The sequence below is a fragment of the Panthera tigris genome, chromosome B2 (genome assembly GCF_018350195.1).
Source record: "Panthera tigris isolate Pti1 chromosome B2, P.tigris_Pti1_mat1.1, whole genome shotgun sequence".
In the NCBI taxonomy this organism is placed as follows: Eukaryota; Metazoa; Chordata; class Mammalia; order Carnivora; family Felidae; genus Panthera; species Panthera tigris.
This window is the reverse complement of record NC_056664.1, coordinates 43120118-43144628: the sequence shown is the minus strand read 5'-3', so window position 1 is coordinate 43144628 and position 24511 is coordinate 43120118. Positions and strand designations below refer to the sequence as shown.

The 24511-nt window shown below is 43.0% G+C and overlaps 1 protein-coding gene across 6 annotated transcripts in view; it reads right to left on the bottom strand.

The window, feature by feature from the left end:
* Positions 1–24511, bottom strand: part of RUNX2 (RUNX family transcription factor 2) — a 259057-nt gene that overhangs the window by 147558 nt on the left and 86988 nt on the right. For all 6 annotated transcript variants that reach the window (XM_042986483.1, XM_042986479.1, XM_042986481.1 and 3 more), the window contains exons 3-5: positions 16205–16554; positions 7166–7322; positions 1187–1291 (exon numbers count right to left, since the gene is read on the bottom strand). In XM_042986483.1, coding sequence (XP_042842417.1) covers positions 1187–1291; positions 7166–7322; positions 16205–16554 — 612 coding nt within the window. The remainder of the gene's footprint in view (positions 1–1186; positions 1292–7165; positions 7323–16204; positions 16555–24511) is intronic.

The window sequence follows — 24511 nt, the reverse complement described above, 5'->3', positions numbered from 1 at the left end:
GAAAAACCTCAAAGACTGGCTTTTGAGGCAGGAAGCCTCCGTACTTCAGACAAGCAGTCAGCCTTTGTGAGAAGAGACAGTGGCAAGAAGGACCGAAGGCACCGTCTGTTCCCACTGCTAAAAGTCACGCTACTTGGGGAGAGGAAAACTTTACCAGCCCTTTTCTCTCAGTTTTAGAGAAAAAGAAGAAATGTCACTCTTACTGTCTAGACAGACATATCATTATACAACAAATATTCTGCCAGCTGTACCTCCATCACAAACCAAATTAAACTCTCTAAACACAATAGCTAGGAGTCCAATGTGCTCACTCATCAAAGGCAGAGTTCAATTTGTTTCCATTGGCACAGAATTTTTCATGTTATATATATCAAATAATCTTTAATCTCTAAATATGTCTAAATGGTACTGTACCAAGTTTGATCAAATCAGGTTTTGGGGGGGGGGGGGCGGAGAAAGCCTGTCTCAATTTAGATTTAGGAGGAAAATGCATATTGATTGGCCCAAATGGATGATGGGCACCACCTTAAACAGACGCTGGATGAACCTTCTGGATGTCCAGACAGACAAATACACAAAGGTGGATTTAAACCTGGTTTGACTCTATCTGTTAAAAGAAACTATCTATAACAATTACCAGAACATGACCAAACAACAGTGTTGTAACAATCAAGCAAGTTATCATTTGCAAATAAATTCTTTGTAATTAAGCAGTGTGCTCTTTATAAAGGGAATTGAGTGGGCGAGCTAAAAAGTTAAGACACATTCTTAGACCATGGGAAACACACGCAAATGCTTTTTGACTAAGCTCAAGATTTTGCAGACTGTTGTTTTCTTCCTCAGCTCTCATGGGTCTGTTCTGCCCTATCTATTGTGTGCAGTGGGGGAGCAGAATGCCTTAGCAAGGAGTTACAGTGACTGAATAATTGTCCACTCGTGTCCCCAAGTGGTGTAGGCCTTAGCGATTTTGTGGCAAAATCAAAAGTGTGATTTGATTTTCTACCAACTGTGAAGTTTGACTAACTGTCCCTCGTGAAAATACACACAGGTAAACACAGGTAGCAAACTCTGCAAAGAAACCATTAAATAAAAGTAGCACTAACTTCCTTGGGATTAGTTTCTCGGGGCGGGGGGGGGGGTCTCCACACACCCTGTTACCATCTCCAATAGGAAGGCAAGTACTTACTTCTGGGTTCCCGGGGTCCATCCACTGTAACTTTAATAGCTCTGTGATAGGTGGCTACTTGGGGAGGGTTTGTGAAGACAGTTATGGTCAAGGTGAAACTCTTGCCTGCAGATGTAAAGGGGAAAATCCATAGTGAATATAAAAAGACAGTACCGATGATAACAGAGCAGCATAGACGTCCAGAAATTGCGCGTCGGCATCTCTGAGGAGCTCATGAAACCAACGCAAGGGTCAGGACTCCTTGTTCTAAGTTAGAAAGCCTGGGACGGCCACTTTACACAGTGATCACACACATGGCGTGTGTGGGTCATCGCCTCCATCGCCGCGCTATACAAGAGGGCTCCGGTTCCCAGAAAAGCTGCTCAGTGGCCACAGTTGTAATGAAAACAGAAACTCTGGTCCACTTGAGGAAGGTTCTCCTCCTTTCAGTTTTCTCCACCATCAGGAACACATCCAAACACAGACAATTTTAGACATCTTTATTTAGGATTAGGTCATGACCCCATGAGAGAACAATAGTAAATCACTGTTGATTATGTTATTTACTTCACATGGCTTTAGCATTTCATTTGCTTAACTGCACTACAATAAGAAGATGAAAGAGGACGGTTCTTATGGGAATCATTTTAACAGGAGCCAGTGTCTCCTGTCCTGGCCTTAATGTGCCTGTGGTAGGATGATTTCATCATTACTGGAACAAAGTTTTTCTCCTCCCTGCCCACCCCCTTTCCCTAAACACCCATCCTTGCTGTTAAGTCTTGAAATAACTCCCTGACAGTGACTTATGTTTTGCTAAATGTATATGACATCTCCCAATATAAATACGAATTTTTGCTTTTAGCAGAGGGTGTGCTTCATTGAAATATTACATCTGATGTTTCAAATTAATGAGCTGAAGGTGATGAATGGGGGGTGGGGGGTTGGGAAAGACAGAAAAGTTTGGTAGCAGAATCGGATGTTTGCTTTCTCCAGAAGAAGATACCAGACTCTGCTACACAGACTCACTGACAGTTGTAATCAGTTAGATTTGCAACGGTTAGTCATGTCAGATAGTCAAAACTGCAAACTGTTACAAGACAGGAAAAGGTGGGCGTGAAACAGTGACTCAATAAAACCTTCAGAGATCTCAGGCCAGAGTATTCATTTGGCCTGCTCCTGTAACAGACCTTGAAACAGCTCATTTTGTTTTGTTTTTTGGTCAGAGACTGTTTTTCCCTCTACTGAAAGCTTGAGGGTATTAAATCAAAACACAAATCTTAAACAATATGTAGCAATGCAGAGTTTAATGCAATCTTTTCAAAGCTTAATATGGAACAGGTTATATACAAGGCTTAATGTAGAACAGGTCTTTGGCTGTCAAATCTAGTAAATGGGTTTTCTTTTCAACCCAGACCATGTAAGTTCCTAAAATATGTTTAAGACACACATCGTTTGTTACTCCATATATATAGTTTTAAGTCTCTTTGGCTATGCTTTTCCATGGCCAATATAAAAAAAGGGGGGGGGGGAGGAAAAACAGAAGTGGGGGAGGAGGGAGGACAGCAAAAGATGAATATTGATTAGAAAACTATTAAATGCCAGCCTTTTTATCTCATTTATCTATAAGATAATTATAATAATTACATTATCTCATTTTAATCGTATCCAGTTAGGTTCATCACCCCCATTTCACAAATGAGGAAACCAAAGCCCAGGGAGGCTTAGTAATTCAACCACACAACTAATAAGAAGAAAAAAATCAGGGTCTGAACCCAGGTCTTCCAGAGTTTAAAATCAGTGTTCTTCTTTGTCAGAGAACATCCTAAACAATTAATTAGATAATTTATTTCTGCACATGTCCCAATAAGCTCTATAAGACCAAGAAACAGTAAATATAAATCCACTAATGTAGTATCTCAGCCAGGATGATGAAAGCATTAATTTTGTTAAGTATCACTGATCTATCATATTTCATCCATTATAGATCGAATGTTACATGGGTTTAAGAAATGCAGTTGTCTGGGTAGGGACCAGAGGATTTATTATAAACATTCAGGCTAACTGGAAGAAAAAGGCAGCTGGGAGTCTAAGCTAATTACAAAAAACTCAGAATCTATAGAATTGGAGATTAGAATGTTGACTAGGAAGCCACTGGATCCAGATCAAGACCTCAAAACAATGTAGAGATCTGGAGGAGTGAATGGGCTGTTTCCCTAGATTGAAAGTCAATTTATATTAAACCCTAGAAGATGACATTCTGGGTCAGATTAATGGTCCATGAGCCAGGACTGCAATCCTCCAAGGACAGTGCTTGGAAGGCAGTTGCCATCCATGCCGTGAATCTTAATAAATCAAGGATGTATATGTCTCGATTGTCCTTAATGAGGGTAAGTAACTTGCTAGCAATACAGTCCGTGAATTTGTCAAAAACTGGTTCTGGGAATACTTCTATTTGAGACTTTCACATCTTACTTAGACTATTAAAAGTCATCGATGTTCTTCCCAAATTCAAACACCTTGCGTAAGAACAAAAGCCAATTATAAAATTCATTCTGTGAGTATGAAGCATCTAAATGTTCATCGCATTACCAATAAACATTTCTTTTTCAAAACAGGTGGGTTTGGGGGCAGGGGGGACAAACAAGCATTTAAGTACGACTACAATCTGCTAAATCAAATCCTGAGGAACAAGATGTACTTTAACAACGGAAATAGAAATCAAGGAGGTTCCTTCTACCTCTTATTGCCCATTCAGAAGGAACATGAACATAATGTTCAAGAAACTTCCAGAAACTACCACCCAACGAAGCAACTGGTTTTTCACCTTAAAAGTAATAACCAATTTCCTACATCAAATGTTTACAGGAGTATTCACGATTTACTTACATTTTCAGAAAAGTTTTGAAAAAACCTTTTACCAAATTCCACTGCTTGTCACTTTCCATAAGTGATAAAAAAAAAATTCAGGCTTCTGTTTAAAAAATGCAGGCTCCTATTTAGGGAGCTAGCTCATGAGACAACTGAGCGACCATCCTTGGCTTCATCTAGGAACTACTTCCAAATTATTATGTCCTTAAGACATATTATTTTTTGAGATAAACATCGGACCTGTCATTGAAAGATAGTTCTAACCTAGCCTGAGAGGCTGTGAGGAACAGTCAGTAGGGGAAGACTTCAAGCAAGGATTACACCTTAGATTGATAGAGTGCCCTGCTCTGCACAGTGCAGGTACTTACAAATGCTTGTAAACTGAAAGCAGCATGTTTGATAGGAAAGTGAAGAAGCACACCAAGAAAACTTAAGGACTAAATATTTCTGTTTCAACAGCAAACACATATTTCTGTTGAAAATATAAAGGAGAAAAAAGGAAACGACAACTAAAAAACATAAGCCACTCCTAACTTAATACAAGTGTCACTGATGCTCTACTGTTAATTCAAAGTACTTTCAAAAGTCAGCTGATAACCCATAATGTCAAAGTAAGTAGTGAAGGGCCTCCCTTATAAATCTAAAAACTGTGTTTCAATTTCTGAGAATTTATATCTCTACCACTGAAAAGAAAAGAAAAAGTGTTAACATTCAAGAAACTTGCTGGCTGTCGTTTTTTAAGGCTACTCAAAAGAGAAATTTTAAATGGCTGGGGGGAAAAAAAATACAATGGTATTTTCATCTTCATCGTGATGATGATCCAGACTTCCTAACTGAGGAGGAATGTAGAAGTGTGAAAATCAAAGAGGAAGCCGGAAAGAGTTTTTTTAGAAAGCAGGTCAGGTACACAGGCAGGTTAAAGGGTTTCCTGCCACTGAAACACTGACCCTTTTTTTTTTTTTTTTCAAAGAATGGTATCCCTTATCAGTGCTATCTTTTTTTCCTCTCCATTTTAGTTTGATATTACTGTCTCCTTTCACATAACGTTCATGCCATGATATAAAAATCTATTATTAGTGATAAATCAATTTTTCTTTCTCTCTCCACCCGCTCCCCCCCCCCCCAACCCCCAATCTAAGTCTCGAAGACAAGTCTGGACCAATTTCTCCATCCTGCCTCTGGCAACAGACTGTAGCATTTCAGATCCTCCACCAAGTCCCGGCTGCTTCAAAGGAAAAATCCTACTTTCTTCAGTTAAGATCATAAGAAATATAGGGGGAGGGGGTCAGCTCTGTTTGGACATAATTACACTTCATCAAAAGAAGCTTTCTTCATCTTCCATGCGTGAAAAGTCTGCAAGCAGTTAAGTCTGTCTTTTTTTTTTTTTTAAATATAAAAATTGCTATTTGGGAAACCAGCCAAAACTCAGAAAGCCAATATAGTAAAACAGTGCACACCCTTTGTTTCTCTTTGAAGTTTCTTAAATAAATATGTTGAGGGTTTACAAAGTACACTATCACTTTGCCATAGTTTCTACTCAAATTGATCAGAGAAAAGTCATGCAGCATCTATGTAATACAAAGGTAAGGTAAATGGAAACACTAGCTTGAATCTGTAAGGTATAGTGTCCAGTCTTTTACATACAGAAATTCATTACTCTAATTAAAAACAAAATAAGGTTACATAAGAAGAAAGATGCAATTCAGACCATGCAGGTAAATCATCATGTTCAAATTGTTCTTGATTCCTACTAGAAAAAAGAGAAACTTTTATTGTACTGTGGACCTGTACCAGTTAACAGAAAAAAAAAAAAAAAAAAAGAATATACACTTGACACCCAATCAGTCAACAGTGAGATAGGATGTGTCTTTTTTTCTTTTAATGAAAGTAAACTAAACCTGATGCAGAGATAACCCCTTTAGTTTTGAGTCGACCAGAGGTTCTGAGCCTCATTTTATTTCAAACAACCTTTCAGTGACAGTATCTCATTAGCATGCATCATTTTTTTTTTAAGTTAAAAAGTACAGCTTCTTGGCCCTGTTCCTAGAAAGTAAACTAAAACTACTCATCGGAAACAGCCTTGCTTGAATTTCCCTTATCAAGTTTTTACAATGGTAATAATATGACATCTGATCCAAACTAAAGAGCAATTATCGGACATGGCTTAAAAATTGACGCTTCTTATTTCCTAATTCAAACCTGGGTAGAAGTCCTTCCATAGGTCGTTATAATTTATTTCACCTCAGTCCTAAAGTGGTCTATTTTCTCTCTTCGTATCGAAACACTTAAAATGGAAATATTAGATTCAGTAAATACATAAATGAACAGAATACTTCTCATGAAGGACTATTAAAATTCTCTCCACGGGAAAAATAAAAGGCAAAATGTTGGCTTCCTTAGAGACTATTTTCTAAAACATTAATCCCCCTATGAAACAGCTATGAGAATCCTAAAAGAAATTGTTTTCTATTTTATGATCTTTTTAAGGACTCCCAATATTTGAATATGGATGCGGTTGGGGGAGACCCTCAAATAATGTGGGAATTATTTAGAGTCTTAATCACTCGTGTGTCTGGGCAACTCTATACAGTCATTCTAGCATGCGTAACACATCATTCTGTACAGCCTTCTGTAAAAAACTATGATGTTTTCTAAATAGAATCTTATTACAAGAGTAAGTTAAATCATAGGGAGGTAACGTGATAGATAAGTGAAGAACATTAGGCCGGCTGTCCTAGCTACGACTTACAACAAAATTGATACTATCAGGAAATTGATCCATCGCATTCTTTTTTCTTTCTTCTCTGCCACTCAATTTATTCAGCCATTTGGCATCTCATAATTCAGAACTTAAACCTCCAACTGTTCTCTCCACCTAATGTGCTCACGCCCAGTGGAATTAGGGACCAGTTTTTCTGAAAACACTGTTTGAATTTTCAATATCATAAAACAAATGAAAAAGGCCTGAGTACTCAAAAACACACTCAACTTCATCTGGACATACTTAAATAAAACCTTCAGTATTTCTATTCAGCAGAAGAAGGTGCTGATTTGTATACACACTAGCCTACATTTCCTCAGAAGATCCTAATATGTTTATTCCACTATCAATATTAAAAACCAGAGACCTACCTCTTCCACTCCGGCCCACAAATCTCAGATCGTTGAACCTCGCTACTTGGTTTTTCATAACAGCAGAGGCATTTCGGAGCTCGGCAGAATAATTTTCGTCGTTGCCCGCCATGACGGTAACCACAGTTCCATCTGGTACCTCTCCCAGGGCCACCACCTACATAAAACAGGAAACACAGCGGCAATAATGGCACATCAGAAAAGCTTCAAAACTGAGACTATATTCCCAGTGTAAATGATGTTGAGACTATATTCCCACTGTAAATGATGTGTCTTATCAGGATTTAGTGCTCCAGTCCAGTAATGGCAGACAGGAATGAAGCATCTGCATACGGGTCAGGATGCCACTTCAAACAGACCAACGTTTCAGGGTCCACCCATTTCAAAGGCAGTAAAAGTTTCCTTCATTTGTTGCTGGATTCTTCACAGAATACATGTACATTTTTATTAAATCCCCATGTTAGGTTGTCCATAGGAATTATGCCACAGAATGAAGGCTGATGCCCCATCTGCAGATTGCATCGTACATATTAAGGCACCGCCTGTCTGCAGCCTGGAGCGCCCCGAGGTGTGGTCTCATCCAGATCACAGGCTAAAAAAAGAAAGTCTGGTCAGCTCTACGGGAGAAGACATTCGGATGAAATCTCAGAGTTCCCGGCTATATGGAAGCCTAAATATGGTGGGGTATCCAGCACTACGTTTCATCTCCCTACTTTGGGCTACATATTCAGCTTTTAATCACACTGCAAATAATTACTGAATGCCCACTCCGGGGTTAGATACAGACAAAGCCATCAAGAAACTTAAAGTCTAGGTGCAGAATAAAAGGTACGTAACGAGGACGAAAACGGTCACTGACAAATGAGTGGTACAGATCCAAAATACACCCTTGGCCAAACTTGATTCTGTCTTGTCCCATCTGCCATTTTGGAATGACACAGATGCCTCCTTCACCTTCAACAGCTAACCTGCAACACATGAACTCAGTCAAGGAAGGATCCAGACAATCGGTCTTTGAGGTCAATAAACATTTGCACCGCTCCAGGGCTAGGGATCACACTGGCAACCAAGGTCAGCTGACTCGCAAACGGGCGCCCCTGTTTAACAAGAAGCCTGGTAAGGGAATGCCGCTGGGGGAGACAGGCTGCACCGGCTGCACTGTCACATAAACACACTATTCTTGATCCATTACCCACCCCCTGCCCTCGATAATATCCTTTCTCTCCACTAACTTCCAGGATCCTACATTCAGATTATTTCCGCCTCTTCCTCATTCAGCTTCCAGATGCCCTGGTGGTTACTAGGCAATGGCTCCAGCTAAGGTAGCCCACCAGCCTCTGATAATAACACCCATGTGCCCTCGCCTGTCTGGCAAATATCCCACTGACCCTTCTGCGCCTAGTGCTGGCCCTCTCCTTTGTCGAGATTTCCACAAGGCAAACCTAAGCATTTAATTCCATGCTCCCAATGCAATTTGTAAATACTCTCATTAAAGCAACTTTTTTATAGTGTGATAAAACAGACACCGTAACTACGCTTCAGGGCTGAGTTCTCCCCACCCATGACCCCCATCCCAGTCCTCCTCTCCTACACAGCCTCTATTCTGGCCAGGCAAACAACCAACCATGCAAAAAAGTTGTCTATGTATATATATATATATATATATATATATATATATTTTTTTTTTTTTTGTTTGTTTGTTTTTTTTTTTTTTTTTGCCCTTGCTTTTCTCTTAGGCTGTTTCTCAATTCCATTCCCTCTTTAACACTTCGTTATTCAGCTTAAAATCCTATAGCCTTCCCTCTAGAGCCCACTTCCACAGCATCCCGCTGCCCTCAAATGATCCTCATTTCCACGTACATATATTAGTGATCTACCTAATCCTTGTGATATACTAGACCAAAGCTGTGAGACTCACTCCCAGGAAACCAGATTATACACTGGAAACTACATGAGGGAAGGGCCTTCATCAGTCTTGCTCACCACCAAATGCCCAGTGCCCAAACATTACCTGGCACATAGTAAGTGTTTGGTAAATTCTTTTGAAAGAAACTGATGAAAGAGCTCCATGAAGGGCACCACCTCCCACAGCAAATAGTCTGTGAGGCTCCCAGCTAACACTCTAAGAGAGAGAACCAGTTAAAGGCTGAGTCAGCATCTCCCAGTAACAGCAACATGCTCTTGCAATCCAACTGGTTTTCTGACAACTTTTTCTGTCCTAGAGAAGAGGGAATTGCTGACTATCCTCCTGGTTACTCTGTTCAGTCTGAGAAATCTCCCAGGTCAGGGGCCAGTCCCTCGAGGACATGATTTCCTCCTTGCACCCTTGATCTAATGTCTCAAGGGGCTATGGAATAGAGGTAATGCTGTACTCCTACTGGACACAATATGCTTTTCAATTTTTTTGAATTCCCAAGGCCAAAAATGTGAACATTTGAAGACACTGAAACAACTGATCATGTTTGGCCAGTATTCATCTGAAAGTTTGACATTTTTTACACTCAGCATATCGCGTTTTAGCACCTGCTGTGTGGCTTTTGATGTCAAAGTAAATATGGAACCAGTAAGCATACTAACGAAGGCAGAAAGGTTTGTACTGCTCGGAAAAAAATGAATGCACCTGAAATCAAGAGGCCGCTCTTTTTTCTCACCTCTCTTATACATCTGCTATGATGTCACACAAATAATTTCATCTCCAGGAACCACAGTTTTCCAATATAAATTAGAAATAATATTGTTAAGTCTACATAATATAGAATATACCATATAAGTAGAGTGTAATTGTAATGATGTTCTTTTTGTAAAATGAGGAGGCTAACTTCAGTTCCAAGTCTGCTGTGTGCTAAACATGGGCTTTCACTTATAAGCATCCCGAAAGCATTCAATTGGACATGTAATTCTCTACTTCATGTCCTGAAATGTTTGTTTTGTGTTTTGTGTTTGGTTTTTTGGTTTTTTTTTTTTGTTTTTGGTGTTGTTGAGAGATAGAAGATGGCTGCTGATGGGTTTCACTTCTGTCTGGCTAAATTTAAAAAAAAAAGAAAGAAAGAAATCTGCCCCAATATAAAGATTTTCAAGAGTTCTGGGACATTATTATTTTACTGCATATTTTTAACATAATGGACTTTTTTTTACTTAGAAGAAAAGGAAAATTGATTCAATATGGAAAAATATGAAAGAAAAGATCCCTAAGAGTGAAATACACAAATCCACTTTTCTTTGCTTAAGCAAAATAATGACCACATTAAATATTGGTATGTTTTACGTATTCCACTTAATAACAAAACAAAAAGGTAATCACAGATTGTGTGAGTCTTCTATGAGGCTTAGAACTTGGCCTAAAAATGAAATGCTCACAACAATGTGGTGACAACTTTTCCTGTTATGGCTGCTGTTTTAATGGCTAAATATATTGGGGGTTTTTCTACGATTCACTCTACCAAATCTGATGCCTAATGTTTTTCTGAGGAAAGAAAAGAGGGAGGGAGTACTGTATTTGACTTTATATCAATCAGAAGTATAATTATATGTCAGAGGGTTTAAAAAAAAAAAGTAGATCTCTGAAGCTAAAAAGTTTCCCTCAGAGATTCTCAACTGTGTTTATCTAAAAGAAAACCAAAAGAATCAAGAAATTTTTACACATTTCATCTGTACCAAACCCAAGCAATGGAAAACATTTTAAGGGGTAGAGAGCAGTCAAAAATCGCTCTTTAACTAGTTAGGAGTAAGCACACATTAAAATTTGTTTCCATACTACCCAACACAAAAGATCCGTTCTGCAAAGAACAGTTTGTGATGAAATCTTGACAATTACATTTCTGGGTGTTTTTAAAATATAAAGTCTACAAATTCAAGAAACTTCAGGGGGAAGAGGGAAGTAATTTTGTGTCCTGACATTTTAGAACAGAGAAAAAAGTTCCTTTATTTAGCACACCTCACTATAACTAGCACTTAAACCATATGATACGAAGCTGGTACAAAATAAAGTAAAAGGATACTTAACTCTAGAAGCTACTGAAATTTTAGATGAGACTCCTTATGACTAAATCTGTGAATTACCCTAAAAAAGCAGCAATAGAGAATTACCTCAGGCCCTTAAAATTGTTTTTGTGGTATTTTTGCATGGAAATTAAAATTGCCTATGACATTTCCATGGACAGAAGTCTAGTTTTAACCAATCAATTGCTCTTAACAGACCAATATCATTTGGCACATTGTCCCTGCAGCAAAATTGAAATATAATTATTTTTCAAGATAAAGTCTGATAAAATCTTTCTTTGGAATCAAAAGCTGTTAGGGAGCAATTGCAAAATGGAAAACTTTAATTCTTATGGCAATTATTTAAAGATAACTTTAAACTAGTAAAACGTTTCACAAATGTTATAATGAATATTTAGAATTTAACCTAGAATTCAGGAAAACCTGACTGAATTGCAGAGAAAAAATAAATGCAATATAAAATACCATTTCATAACTTAAAAAATATATGTCAAAGAAAAATTTGGGAAATTATATCAGTATAAGCTAGGAATTTATGTGCCATGTTTCAAACTGGTTTAGATCATCTAACAATGAATGTTCTGGCATTTTCAAAGGAGACAAACAGCAATGCTAAAGGAGAGAAAATAATGAAAGATATCTTAACCATGCCTGTTTCCAAAGAGAAGTTTCCTTTAAATTTTTTAAAAATGTATTTTCCTCCTAAAATTATTTGTTTCAGTTACCTTTTATATATTCAGTCCTAAAATTTTAAACTTCAATTCATATTGCATCTAAAGGCAGAACAAGAAATGCATCTGTCCTCACACAACTTGAAATCTATCATAATTTACATAATTCTACTTAATAATGCATAGTTGACTTAACCACGTTTTAAAAGATTTAATAATCTGTTCTCCTTTGTTTAGGTATAATCACATTCATAAAGACACAAACAGAAAGCCTAATCATTATATACCTTAGGAAAATACAACTCCCTAATGTCAAATATTTATTAGTTGCATACTTGTTTTTGAAGAGGAAAAATGGCCAATGATGTTGAAAAAAAATTATTTTCAAATAGAAATTGCTCCGTCATTTTGAAACTCTACTTATGACAAATACTGAAAGGTATCATTAAACATATAGAATTAACTATGAGCAATAGATCATATAACTAAAAATGTGTTTTCTTTCTTTAACGTTGCCAGAAAAACATATGATACTGGTAAGTACACAGTCCAGTGTTCCCTAACTTAAAACAGCACAATAGCCTTGCACCATTTTTAGTTTTAAAATATACATCTGGACTTAAAATTTCTGCATAGTGTTTCAGCTTGAAGCTATTTAAAGCAACTGAGTTATAAACCCTGAACACCAGGCTTCATGGTGGAAATGCTGACAGACCTCTGACTGTAAGGGTGCTACTGGATATAAGGCTGACATGTTCTCACCACTATTTCTACCAGACCATTAGCTAACGAACTGAATTTGCAAACTTTTTTTTTCTTTTTTTCTTTTTTTGGTCGCTAGAATTATCTAGGACAGAAAGGGCATGGGATCCTCTAATAGTATCCCTTAACTATTTTAAGCGTTCAGTGAGATACACCTGAAAGAAATGTTAAAAATATTTATTTCCATTTCCTTGACACCTGGAAGGACTGAACATTACAAAACTGCAGAACTTTGTTAAAAATATAATGCGAATAAACAGCTTTGCATATTTTAAAACATACTAGGTGTCTTTGCAGTTTTACGTGCTGCATATAAACAAATCATTAAGTATTCTTGTATAATCCCAAAACAAGATCAGATGAACGACACTAATATGTTACTTATGTCTTAATATAATACACTGTCAATATCATTTTGAAGCATCATTTTAAATTAACACATCAAAATCCCATGTACTGAGCTCATTTCTGATTCTCTATAGTGCTGAGTTCAGTGACACGGATATAAACTATGGGCTCAATATATATATTAATTGGAATACCAGATTTCTCAACAATTAAGTTCTGTATGTGTTTTTTAGGTATGTTTACCTACCTACTATCCACCCAACAACACAATAACTTTGTACACAGCGCTAAATATGATAGCCAAATTGCGGTCACCACTTTTAAAACTGAGACTTCTTCATATTATTTCTTCATTGCAGATGTATTTGATTACGTTACAAGGGTGTAGAAAGTCTACTGATCTCAGGCTTTTATCTCAAAAGAAAGGTAAAGGGAGATCGTTTTTACTAACATTCGGATGAAAACAATAAAAAATGTCAAAATCTGGATGTTCCAAATCTCTACACATCTTTCTCAGCAGAGACAAAACTTATATACTGAGTGGATCTCAGATATCACCCTCTGTCTAAATTTTGTTAAATACAGGTATGGAGGTTGGAGAACACAGCGAATTATGTTTTAAGTTAACTCAATTTATTTTTCAATCAATACGAATTAAAATACTCAATTTAATATGGTCATGTATAATCTATGGTTTTGCTTACAGGTCAGAAGTAAAACTGCTCTGTAATTAACAATAGGATGATTAGTAGCAAAGAAAACAATTTATTTTCAAAATCATTTTTAAAGGGTGGTAATGAGAAAACCTAAAAATAACCAAAATATCTGAGAATAGCTCAAAGGACATTGCATTCTGTCAAGTTCCATGCAAATTCATTGCGTTCTACCAAGAAGATCATTTCTATCCAAAATACCAAGGCTCAAAATCAACTCAGGACCATAAATGTAGGAAAATAGTTCAAGACAATTATACATTGAACATGTTTAGCAGAAAGAACGGAATGTAGAATACCCTAACACCTAAACGATATTTTTTAAAATGTAAGTACCTACCCATCTATTTTCATATATCTTGATTTTGAATGCCTGACGTGGCATTTGGGGACAAAAAAGCTACTTATTTGTAGTTGCTGTTTTCATCCAGGTTTTTTGTTTGTGTTTTTAGGGGTTTGGCGGGGGGGGGGGGGGGGGGGGGGAGGTGGAAACAAATTTCCACTCTTCGCTTAAGGCGAATTAGAACATTCTGGGCCTGTGGACGATGAATGTTGTAAAAGACATCTCTTGTTATGGAAATTCGAATTTCTACAATTCACATACATTCTGAGCTTTTCATATTTCAAGGAGGAAAACATTAACCTACAAAATGGGTGGTTTATAAAGGGAGAAAAGGAACGGTAAACACACACACACACAATTTCTTGAACCAACTGCAAAATGAAACTTGCCCCAGAATGCAACATCCCCTTTCCTTAACAATTCATTCTGATTTCTGTTCTGATGTAAGACCCATCTAGATAACCAGCTCTAATTGACCTGGACTCCTCTTCCTTTCCACCCCACCCACACACGGAATCTGAATTGGTGCGTGGGGCGGCGGCGGGAGGGGGGTGATCCACAACTGGGAACTGCCAGTGGCCTGTGGGAGTTTGGCCCCAGGGTGCACAGTGGCGGGGCTGGCACGATTCCTCACTACCCCCGGCCCCCCAGGCCTTGCTTACCCTGATCTCCACAGATCCCAAAACCCAGGGACCCAGGCCCACCTTCACAAGTTCAGAGGCTAGACAGGGCCGGAAGCGTCTTCCTGGGAGTGCTCTCCTCCCTGTCTGGCTCACCGCCCCCTCCATCTCGGGCGTCCAGTCCCGCGAGTGTGGACTGCCCGGTTTCACCGTTTCCCCATCAACCCGGTGCGTGCCGGGCCCTGGGGGCTCCGCGTCTCCCCCTGGCGAAGGCCGTCCCGGGAAACCTAGACCGCCTCACGGAACACCATCCGACCGCTGCGAGAGGCTTCGGACCCTGCACCCTCAACCTGCCTAGCCGCTGCCTGCCGCTCCGGCTGCAGACACCCGCCCTCCAACTAACGGGTCGGCGGGGCGGGCGGAGGAGGCCGCGGGCGCCCCGGGAGCGCTCTCAGGCCTCGGGGGTCGCTCCTCCGCGCCCTGGCCACCCGCCGGAGCCTCCCACGACCTTTCAGAAACAGAAGGGCCCTTTGAGATTTAGGTCCTTTAAAAGTACCAGTAAGAGAAATCCACAAACTTTCACCTCCGTTTTCCAAGCGAGCGAGCCAAAGGCATTTCACGGGTTTCCCTCATCCCTCCCAGGTGGGGCGAGGCGGGGAGCTGGGTCCAGACCCCCAGAGGCGGCCCGAGCCCCCGCCCCCTCCATTGGCCTCCTCCCCGCACTCGAGGGTCCAGCGCGCGGGACTCCGGGGCTCTCCCGCCTCGGGGCGCGCGGCGACCCTGGCGGCCCCGCCTTCCTCCCGGTAACGGGAACTGGCGCGGGTCTGCGAGCCGAGCAAACGCCCCCGTCCTGCCTCCCCCTCACTCGCTCCCAGAGTCCCTAGGTTCGCCAGGGACCCTCTTGGACACCGGTCATGCGGCCCACGCGCTGCAGCCGGCACCCGGCGCCCCGCCCCGGACGCGAACGCCCGGCGCCGGCACCCCACGAACACTGGCCCACGAGTCCGGGAGGGGCCGCGGCCGCTGAGGCTCACGCGGGTTAGAGAAGGGGGCGCCAAGCCGGGCGGAGGGGCGTCCGGCTGGGACAGGACAGGGTAGTGGCGCGCGGGACCCCGGGGAGGGCGGCGCGGGCAGCCCGTGGTGTCGGGAGGGTGGGCTGCCCAGCGCGGTGGACTCGGGAGTCCCGTGGGAGGAGGCCGGGGCTCCTCACCCCTGGGGAATGGGGGCGGGGTGGAATAAGCCGGGGTGGCGGCGCCAAGAGTGGGCACCTAGGGGCTCCTACGAGGAGGAGAGACGGCTCAGAGGAGTGGGTTAGAACGAGGGGTAATGAAAGGATAAGGGGGTCAAGGGCCAAGGTGGTGGCTGCCGGCACAGGTGGGTGAGGGAAGGATCTGAGCGGGGTCATGCGCCCGGAGCCCGCCGAGGGATCCGGAGGAGGAGAGCCAGTCGGGGGTCTCTCGGGTCAGAGCCACCAAGGTAGGAGGACTCAGAGGCTGTCCGGGACCCGGGACCCGCGGGTATGGGGACGCCGGCCGGCAGGTCCCGCGGCGCTCGGCCGGGGGCGGGGGGTGGCCGCAGCTTACCTTGAAGGCCACGGGCAGGGTCTTGTTGCATCGCCAGTGCGAGGGCAGCACAGAGCACAGGAAGTTGGGGCTGTCGGTGCGGACGAGCTCGGCCGGGTGGTCAGCGATGATCTCCACCATGGTGCGGTTGTCGTGCGGCGGCCGCAACCGGGGCACGGCGGCCGCCGCTGCCGCCGCCGCCGCCGCCGCCGCCGCCGCCTCCTGCTGCTGTTGCTGCTGCTGCTGCTGTTGCTGTTGCTGCTGCTGCTGCTGCTGCTGCTGTTGCGCAGCCACCACCGGGCTCACGTCGCTCATCTTGCCGGGCTGCAGGCTGCTGGAGGGAGGGCTGAAGCGCCGGCTGGTGCTCGGATCTACGGGAATACGCATCACAACAGCCACAAGTTAGCGAAGTGGCCGGGGGAGGGGGAGGAGGGTGGAAATGAGGGGCGAGGAGGAGGAAATTGGGGGGGTGGAGGCGAGACGGGGGGAAAGGGGATGATGGAGGTGATGGGGCCGAGGAGGTGAGAAATCAAGTTCGATGAAGCCGACTGCCGGGAGGAGTCTGACGAGGGCCAGCGGTGGCGATGCAGAGCAGTCGGGTTGGCGGGTTGGGAGACCCGGGAGGTGCAGATCTTGCCGGAGCTTTTGGAACGCCCGCGGTGGCAGTTGAGAAAGGGCGCGGGGATGTGTGTGGCCTGGGGAGGCAGGGGGCTTCAGTTTGCAGCGTGGAGTGGGGTCCCTTGGGGCACCGCGTCCTGGGTGCGCTGGCGCCCCCTCCCAGGTCGAGTCCAGCGGTGGAACGGAGTGGATTCAGTAGTCCAGCCCCGGGGCAAGCATAGCCGCGCGCTCCCCGCCACTGCCGCGCCGCGCGCGCAGCTACCCAGCTGCAGGCGTCCGCGCCGCCGCCGCCCGCCCGCCCTCCCGCGCTGCTGCCGCCGCCGCCTCCTCCGCGGCGGCCTCCGCTCCCCCCGCGCCGGCCGCACGCTCAGATTCCTCCCGCGGCGGCTGCCACCCCGGCTCCCCGGCTCGTCTCCTTCCTTTCCTTTTTCCTCTTCTGGCCTTCTTACGGCCACCTCCTTGCATCCATCCACTCGCTCCTGCTATTTGCAAAGCTCCCCTGACCCTCGCTCGTCGAGGTGCCAGGAGGTAAGTCGCGGGCAGCGGATCTCGGGGCAACGGATCTCGAGCCTGCGAATCGCAGCCGCTGCCGCCGCCCGCCGGCGAAGAGCAGGAGCCCCCGTACGCAGCGCGCAGCTTCCGAAGCCGGAGAGGCGGCCCTGGTTGAGGGGAATCTCGCCTGATCGCGTCCTCTAGCTTCTCCCCCGACCCAGGACCAGGAACCCCCTCTTGGTCGCACGAAGTTGAAGCGGAGACGCCAGAGCGGCCGGCTGAACTGACTGTCGTTATTTTTCGTTGTAACTTCAGGAGAGGAGGAAGGAAAATTCTTGAGCGTCTGTGCTGACTTCTCGGCACTCTTCACCCTTCCCCCACCCCACCCCCCACCTCTGCCGGAGCGGCTCCCAGGGAAAAAATGATTTTGCAGGGTTTGGGTGCCTTTTAGTCTTAAGTGACACAGAAAATTGGGGTGGAGGGGACACTTGTCAAATAGTTTTTAGAAACTCAAGTGCGTGGCTGGACACTTTTTCCTTCTATATTCAAACTTGTCGTTCCTAGAGAACAAGGATGAGGTTTATTTTTAACGACTGGAAAACTGTCAGTTGGATGATTAAAATAAGTTGCAAAAACCTTGCTGGGGAAAAACCCCAGCAATTTTTTATTAAGTCTATTCTGCATCTAAAACTAAGACTAACGCCTTAACTTTCTTCCCCACCACTCCCGGGGGGGGGGCAAAAGATAAAAATACAAAATAAAATATCCAAAATGCTTCATTGGCTATTTATTTATGTATTTATTTCCCAATGTGGGTTAAAAAAGCGACTTTGGATCCCCCAAAAAGTTGCGGTCGAGAGGATGAAGGAGCACGGAAAAAAAGCGGCAGTTTTACCTAAAATGTGGTTTTTGGAGGCTGGGATTTCTAATGATTAGGTTTTTGTGGTTTATATAGACACGACTCTGGCTAAGGCGATCATTACGCTGATGAGAGTCAGAAGCACGTGGGTGTCTCCGACCAGCCTCAAACTCAGAACCTTCAAAACAAATAGAACAATGTGCGGCGCCCGCGGAAGCCGGGAAATCCGCTTGAGGCTCTTGCACCCCCAAAAAGGGGACAGAGGGCCATTTCCCCTCCTGGTTGTGTATTGCTACGTTCCTTGCTTACTGTCAAACTCCTTTAAACCTCCCAAAGCCTGAAAACGTGTTTGCAAAACCAGTCCTAGTTGCCAAAGTTTCAAAGATTCGTAATAGGGTAGCTGACGCCACAATAAGTGATTTTATAAAATAAATGAAAAATGATAACGCTTCCCTCTCTTGAGTATTAAGGAAGAAAGACGGTTGAGTCATTACTCTTCCCCCCCCCCCCCAACCCCATCTGATTTAAAACAATTCACGTGCCCATTAATTGACGTTTTTACTGCTCACTCAGCGCAAACGCCTATGTCACCCTGGTAGCGACCTGCCACGACCCTCTCTCCCGGGTTTTAAAGCCTTGCTTCCACTTGCTGAGCGGGAGCACGGGGTCTGCGCCTTTGAAGGGGCCTGGCAGGGCTTCGAGGGCGTGTGGGCACTCAAGAGGGGACCTGGCGCCCATCACGGACTGTGGAGCCCAGGTCAAGAGCAAAGGGAACGTGGAGGGCTATCGTAATGTGTCTGGGACACGAGGATTGCCCTTTAAAGAGATGCGCCGGCGATAGAGGGGCCTCCAACAGCTGGAGCGGAGGTGGGGGGCTCCAGGTGGTCGGTTAGGCGTGGGCCCTCCCGGGGGTAAGGACAGGGTTCAGGGGACGCTGCTCCTCCCTTCCTCTCCGGTGCTGCATTGTTACCTTCTCTTCCTCCATTCACTATTCCACGCCTCCCTCGTGCGCGGTTTTCTCTCCACGTTCCCGCCTCTCCCCCAAATCCCCCCAACAGACGCGAGCCTCCTCGCCGCGTCCCTCCCGCCTCCTCGGCCATCCCACGGCCCGGTGACACATTCTGCATCACCCGCGATGACACCCCCTCCCTGACCGACTCCTCGCCCCTGGCCTACAAGGCCTCCGGGCCCCACCCCCGGCGCGGAGAGGGTTCGAGAGAACCCACTTCTTGCGCTGAACTGGACGCGCAGCGAGGAACTGAGCGGTCTCCTGCGCGTGCGATTTTTAATTATCTTTTCCGTCACAGGGGAGAGCTCTAACCCCGGGCACCGCCGCGCCGCGTGCGCGCACAGGGTCCAGTCTTCCCCAGCAGCTAGCGGCCGTTACCCCTCCGAAAAGAGAGAGACCAGAGTACGTCCATTACTCTCCTCTACCTTGCACACCCACTCGCGTACACTCGGACACACACTGTCGCACAGGCACACACTGACACTCGTCGGTACACACGCGCGCGCGCGCCCGGGCTTGCTAGCTTTATTTTCGTTTGGTTTGATTTGGTTTGGTTGCCCTTTAGCGGGAAGGTTTTATTTGGGGCATGTTGTACCACTGTCTTAATAGAGATGTCTGACTTTTGTTTTGAGGGGGAAAGTGACAGGAACTGTATTATTTCCGTAGTCAAAGGGAGGTACAAATTCATTAACTACCATGATAGGTGATATGCAGCCTTCTCTGGGGCTGTCCTCCTCCCGGAAATCCATGGAGTAGGGAACTCCCAGAACATTTGAAGACGCTAAGCCGGTATTTCAAATAGAGGCGATCAGATGGGCTTTTTGAATAAAAGACTCCAGGGCAGTTTGAATTTAAGTAATCATGTTGGGGAATTTTCCTCTCTTTCTCCATCTCTGTTCGTTCCTTTCTTTGTTTTACTTGGTGGGTAGTAAAATATGGAGGCCTCAGTGGTCGGGTACCCTGACTGGGGATTTTAAGGGCAATTTAATCAATGGTGAATTATTTATTTTAATTAATCATGTCTGGTAATTTAGCTTTATAGCCTTCTTTGGGCATCTTCCCTCCATTTCACATTTCAGTGGAACTAATATAAGCAGCCCTTGGAAGTTACCAGTCTTGGATCCCTTAAAATATCCTACAGTTATTTATAATGTGGAAATGAAATTTTCCACTGAATACCCTAACATCGTTTCAGGTATCTGGCACAGCAGATTTTCAGTCTCCTTTCAAAAATATCCTCTTGCTGAACATTCACACTTTCAGCTGGAACTGACTGAGCCTGGAACTCATGATGTCTTGGCTCAGAGCATGATACTTAAAGGAAGAAAACATTTTTACAGACCCCTAAACCGAACCTCTCTTGGTAATAGCAGGCCCATAGGAAAACCATGAAATTTTTCTTATGTGTATTTTCTGCTATAGTTCACATGATCTCACTCTTGGGTTTAGATTTTCTTCTACTCCAAAATATTCAGAGCGGGTTACTCACTAGATTCCTGTTCCTATTCAGAAATATTCACGTTTTCCGTTGTATGTTATGGCATACAAAAGAACATACTTTTTTTTTTCCTGAAAATGTGGGTACTCGAGAAGACACAGGCACCTTTTTCCCCTTCATCTCCTTCAATATTTAATGTGACTCTTTAGTAACAACACCTGCGAATTCTGACTTTTCAAACTCAATGAGATGTGAAACAGTCAACCTATTTATCTGGTCAAAGAACTGAATTCTCCAAACCAGGAACAGAGCCCATGTTCCATACAGTCAGGCTTCATCTTATAACCCTTATGCATTATTTTAAATATACTTTTTCTTGATGAAAAGTAAAAAAAGTCACTGCAAGATCTTCGAATGGTTTTCAATGGACCATCTAATAAAGTGGGACAACCTTTCAGACATACAATAGAAAATCATGGACATATTGTTGATCCATAAAGTTTTGAATGTGTCATATGGGAAAACTTTGTAAACAGAACCATCATTAGAGAGCTTTCCTCCGGATTGTGATTGAGTGAAAGCTACCCAGCCCTTAAAAAACAGCCCTGTGCTAGACTAGGAATTGTCTTACTATATACTACAGCCTGTAGGCCAAATCTGGCCTGACACCTATTTTTGTATAACCCACAAGTTATGAATGATTTTTGCATTGACAAATAGTTGGGGAAAAATAAAAGAATAACATTATGTGAAAATGATATGAAGTTCAAATATCAGTGTCCACAAATAAAGTTGCATTGGAACCCAGCTATATTCATCTGCTTTTGTATCTGTCTGTAGCTGCTTTCACCTAAAACAGCAGAATTATGTAGTTGTGGCAAAGATTGTATGGCCTGCAAAACCTAAAATATTTAATACCTATTTTTTTTTGCAGAAGACGTTCACCAATCCTAAAATAAAAGGGATGCAGCACCCTGGTGGAATTGGACAGAGGAAAGGAGTACATATTAAAGAACGTATATGCAGTATGTATGAGGTCTGGATTAGATTTTTTTCAAGTGAAAAAGGTTTTCTTTAACTTATTCTTTTCTGTACAAAATGTTCATCAATTAGACTAATTTTTTTCCACTTAAGAATTTTGCATGTGGCAAAACAGAGAGAAAAGAATGAGGAGTTAGTGCTTTTCTACGAGCTCTTTAAGAAACATTGTCTTACACATGTCTGTAAATCGGTATCTTCCATTGCCCTTCAGAGCAGATGAGAAACCGCACAGATGAGAAAAGAGTAAAGGAACCTCCATGTAACGTGAACATGAAAAAATTAGTGAAGACTTTAAGAGGCTTAGTCCATCTGTTTTACAGATGATTACACAAGAAACATAAACGAGCTTACCAAGAATTTTCTGGTATATAATATTTTCACAAGTCCTACATAGACTTTTAAGACAGTTAGCTTAATAATTTAAGTGATCCCAAAGCTTTCTGACATATTTTTCCATTTTAATTTTTTATAGTGAAATGCTATATGATCTGTTTTAAGCTCACTCAATTTTTCCCTTTGTCAGTGGACCTATAATAACTCGCATGCCTGTAACAACAGTCGAAATGTTTGTAGTGGAGGGCTTAGCATCAGCAATCTTCCCGTGTTGTTCTAGTTAGCATTCCCACGGGCCCTTTTGGGGCATTTATAAGAGAGTACAGCATTGGCATAAAAAGGTTGACCCTTGCCGCATGATCTTCCAGAACCACATTTATGGAGCACCTGTCTAATTGCTTTTCAGGAATGTCATTGACTAAAGTAGCATGCATTGTATCTGATTACAATACCAACCCACAAAACAACACCATATTCACTGGAAGAGACCAACATAATTTCTAAAAAAGAGTCTAATTTATTACCCAGGGGTCAGAGAAATAAAACTAATTTTCCCAAATCAGCCCTTGGATATTTTGGTGCTGGCAATTGTTCAGTGGCTGTAGCGAAAGTAGTGGAATATTGTATGTAAAGTTCACAGAGATCTGTGATGAAACATCTAGGAACACCTTAAAATTACAGGTTCCATGGTAATATAACCATTCTTTTTCGACGTGCTTGCCTATGACCTTCAAGGCACCGAGGAAGGTGACTGTCCAATCCTGTTCCCACTGCCCAGTTTCAGTTTAGACTTTGGGTTGGTGGCCTGTACCATTTGTCCCTTTTCCACACCCTGTCATCAGGGTAAGAAATGCAAATCATAGGGGCACCTGGGTGGCTCAGTCACTTAAGCGTCCGACTTCGGCTCAGGTCACGATCTCACAGTTCATGAGTTCGAGCCCGCGTCGGGCTCTGTGCTGCCAGCTCAGAGCCTGGAGCCTGCTTCCGATTCTGTGTCTCCCACTCTCTCTGCCCCTCCCCTGCTCATGCTCTGTCTCTGTCTCAAAAATAAATAAGCATTAAAAAAAAAAAGAAATGCAAATCATAGTATTTCCAGTCTATCTCACAAAGTACAAAGATCATTTGCAAAGTGTAAGAAATTCAAATTAAAAACTAGAGAGGTAGGAAAAAGAGAAGAGAAAAAAATAGCAAGAGTCCAGCCTGGAGCCATCAGCTGCAGTCCTTAGGTAGGGCCAGCTTTAGGTTAGCATCTCAAATGTGTGGCTCCCAGAGGATTTCATACTCTGAAAATACTTTCTTTTTCCCCCCCAGCCATGATCAAGTTCTATACACAATGATTCTTTTATCTCTTTTGACCTCAAATGATTCCACTGAATTATCTTTTTTGGGGGGTAGGATCTGTTCCTTAATCACATTTCTGTAAGGCACTATTTTTCTTCCAGATCATTTTTCTTCCCTAGATGTGCCGTTATCAACTTACCGTCTCTCAGGTGCAAATTCATCCTTTTTTACCTGCTCTGTGAAAATGGATCTGGGCCTTTGTTAGTTTGTTTCTTTGTTTTTAAGTAGGCTTCACATTCAGTTTGGAGCCCAATGCAAGGACCCTGAGATCAAGACCTGAACTGAGATCAAGAGTCAGACACTCAACCAACTGAGCCACCCAGGTACCCTGGATCTGGGCCTTTCGAATATTTCTCCTTGACAGCTTCCAACTCCATTTTAGAAGAACTACCTCCAATTCTATTTAAACAAAATATGTTATTTAAATAAATATGTTTAAATAATATATTTTATTTAGATAAAATATAAAACATAATGCACTTAGAACCCTATTATCTTTTATTTCCATAAGTATACCTATGGTGTTAAGTTACTTAGATCCTTGTAATGAATTAAATGGATTATTAAATCTTTACGAGAGTTTTATAAGAGAGAATCTCTGTTTGTGCCACTACAAAAGTAAACCTTTACCCGAGTGGGAAAAAAAAGTAAGGCAACAACAACAACAAAAACCCCACAAAGCTTATTTGGCTTGTGTTCTATCTTCTGGCAATACAGTTCTCTTTCTGTTAATTCACATCTTTCCCCAGAGAACATATTTATTTCCGTCTCCTGAGTAAAACCTCTGTAGTTTCTGGTGGCCAGGTATGAGGCTTAACCATCACATGTTGATTCTCAGGTGTTCTGAAAGAGAGATCTTTCGCATGCCTTCAAATCAAACTCCTTACTTGGCTCTTCCTAGCAAGTCTTAGTTGGGATTTTGGCCTCAACATTTAGTCCAGATTTATACGTACATGGCTAATCCACAAATCTAAAATCCTAGGGGGTGACACCAGTTTCATTATCGTCCAATAAGAAAGAAGTGGATGAAATGTTCTAGCTCTTCATCTGATATGCTTAGTTTGAAGCTCATTTCTTCTCCAAGATTGCTGACAATGTGGTTTGCATCGAGTTGTTTCACTGAAGATAGTCTGTTTTCCGTTTTTAACTTGCTTCACTTGCCATTGCTCATTGTGGAAGTGTATTATTATGGTGTGC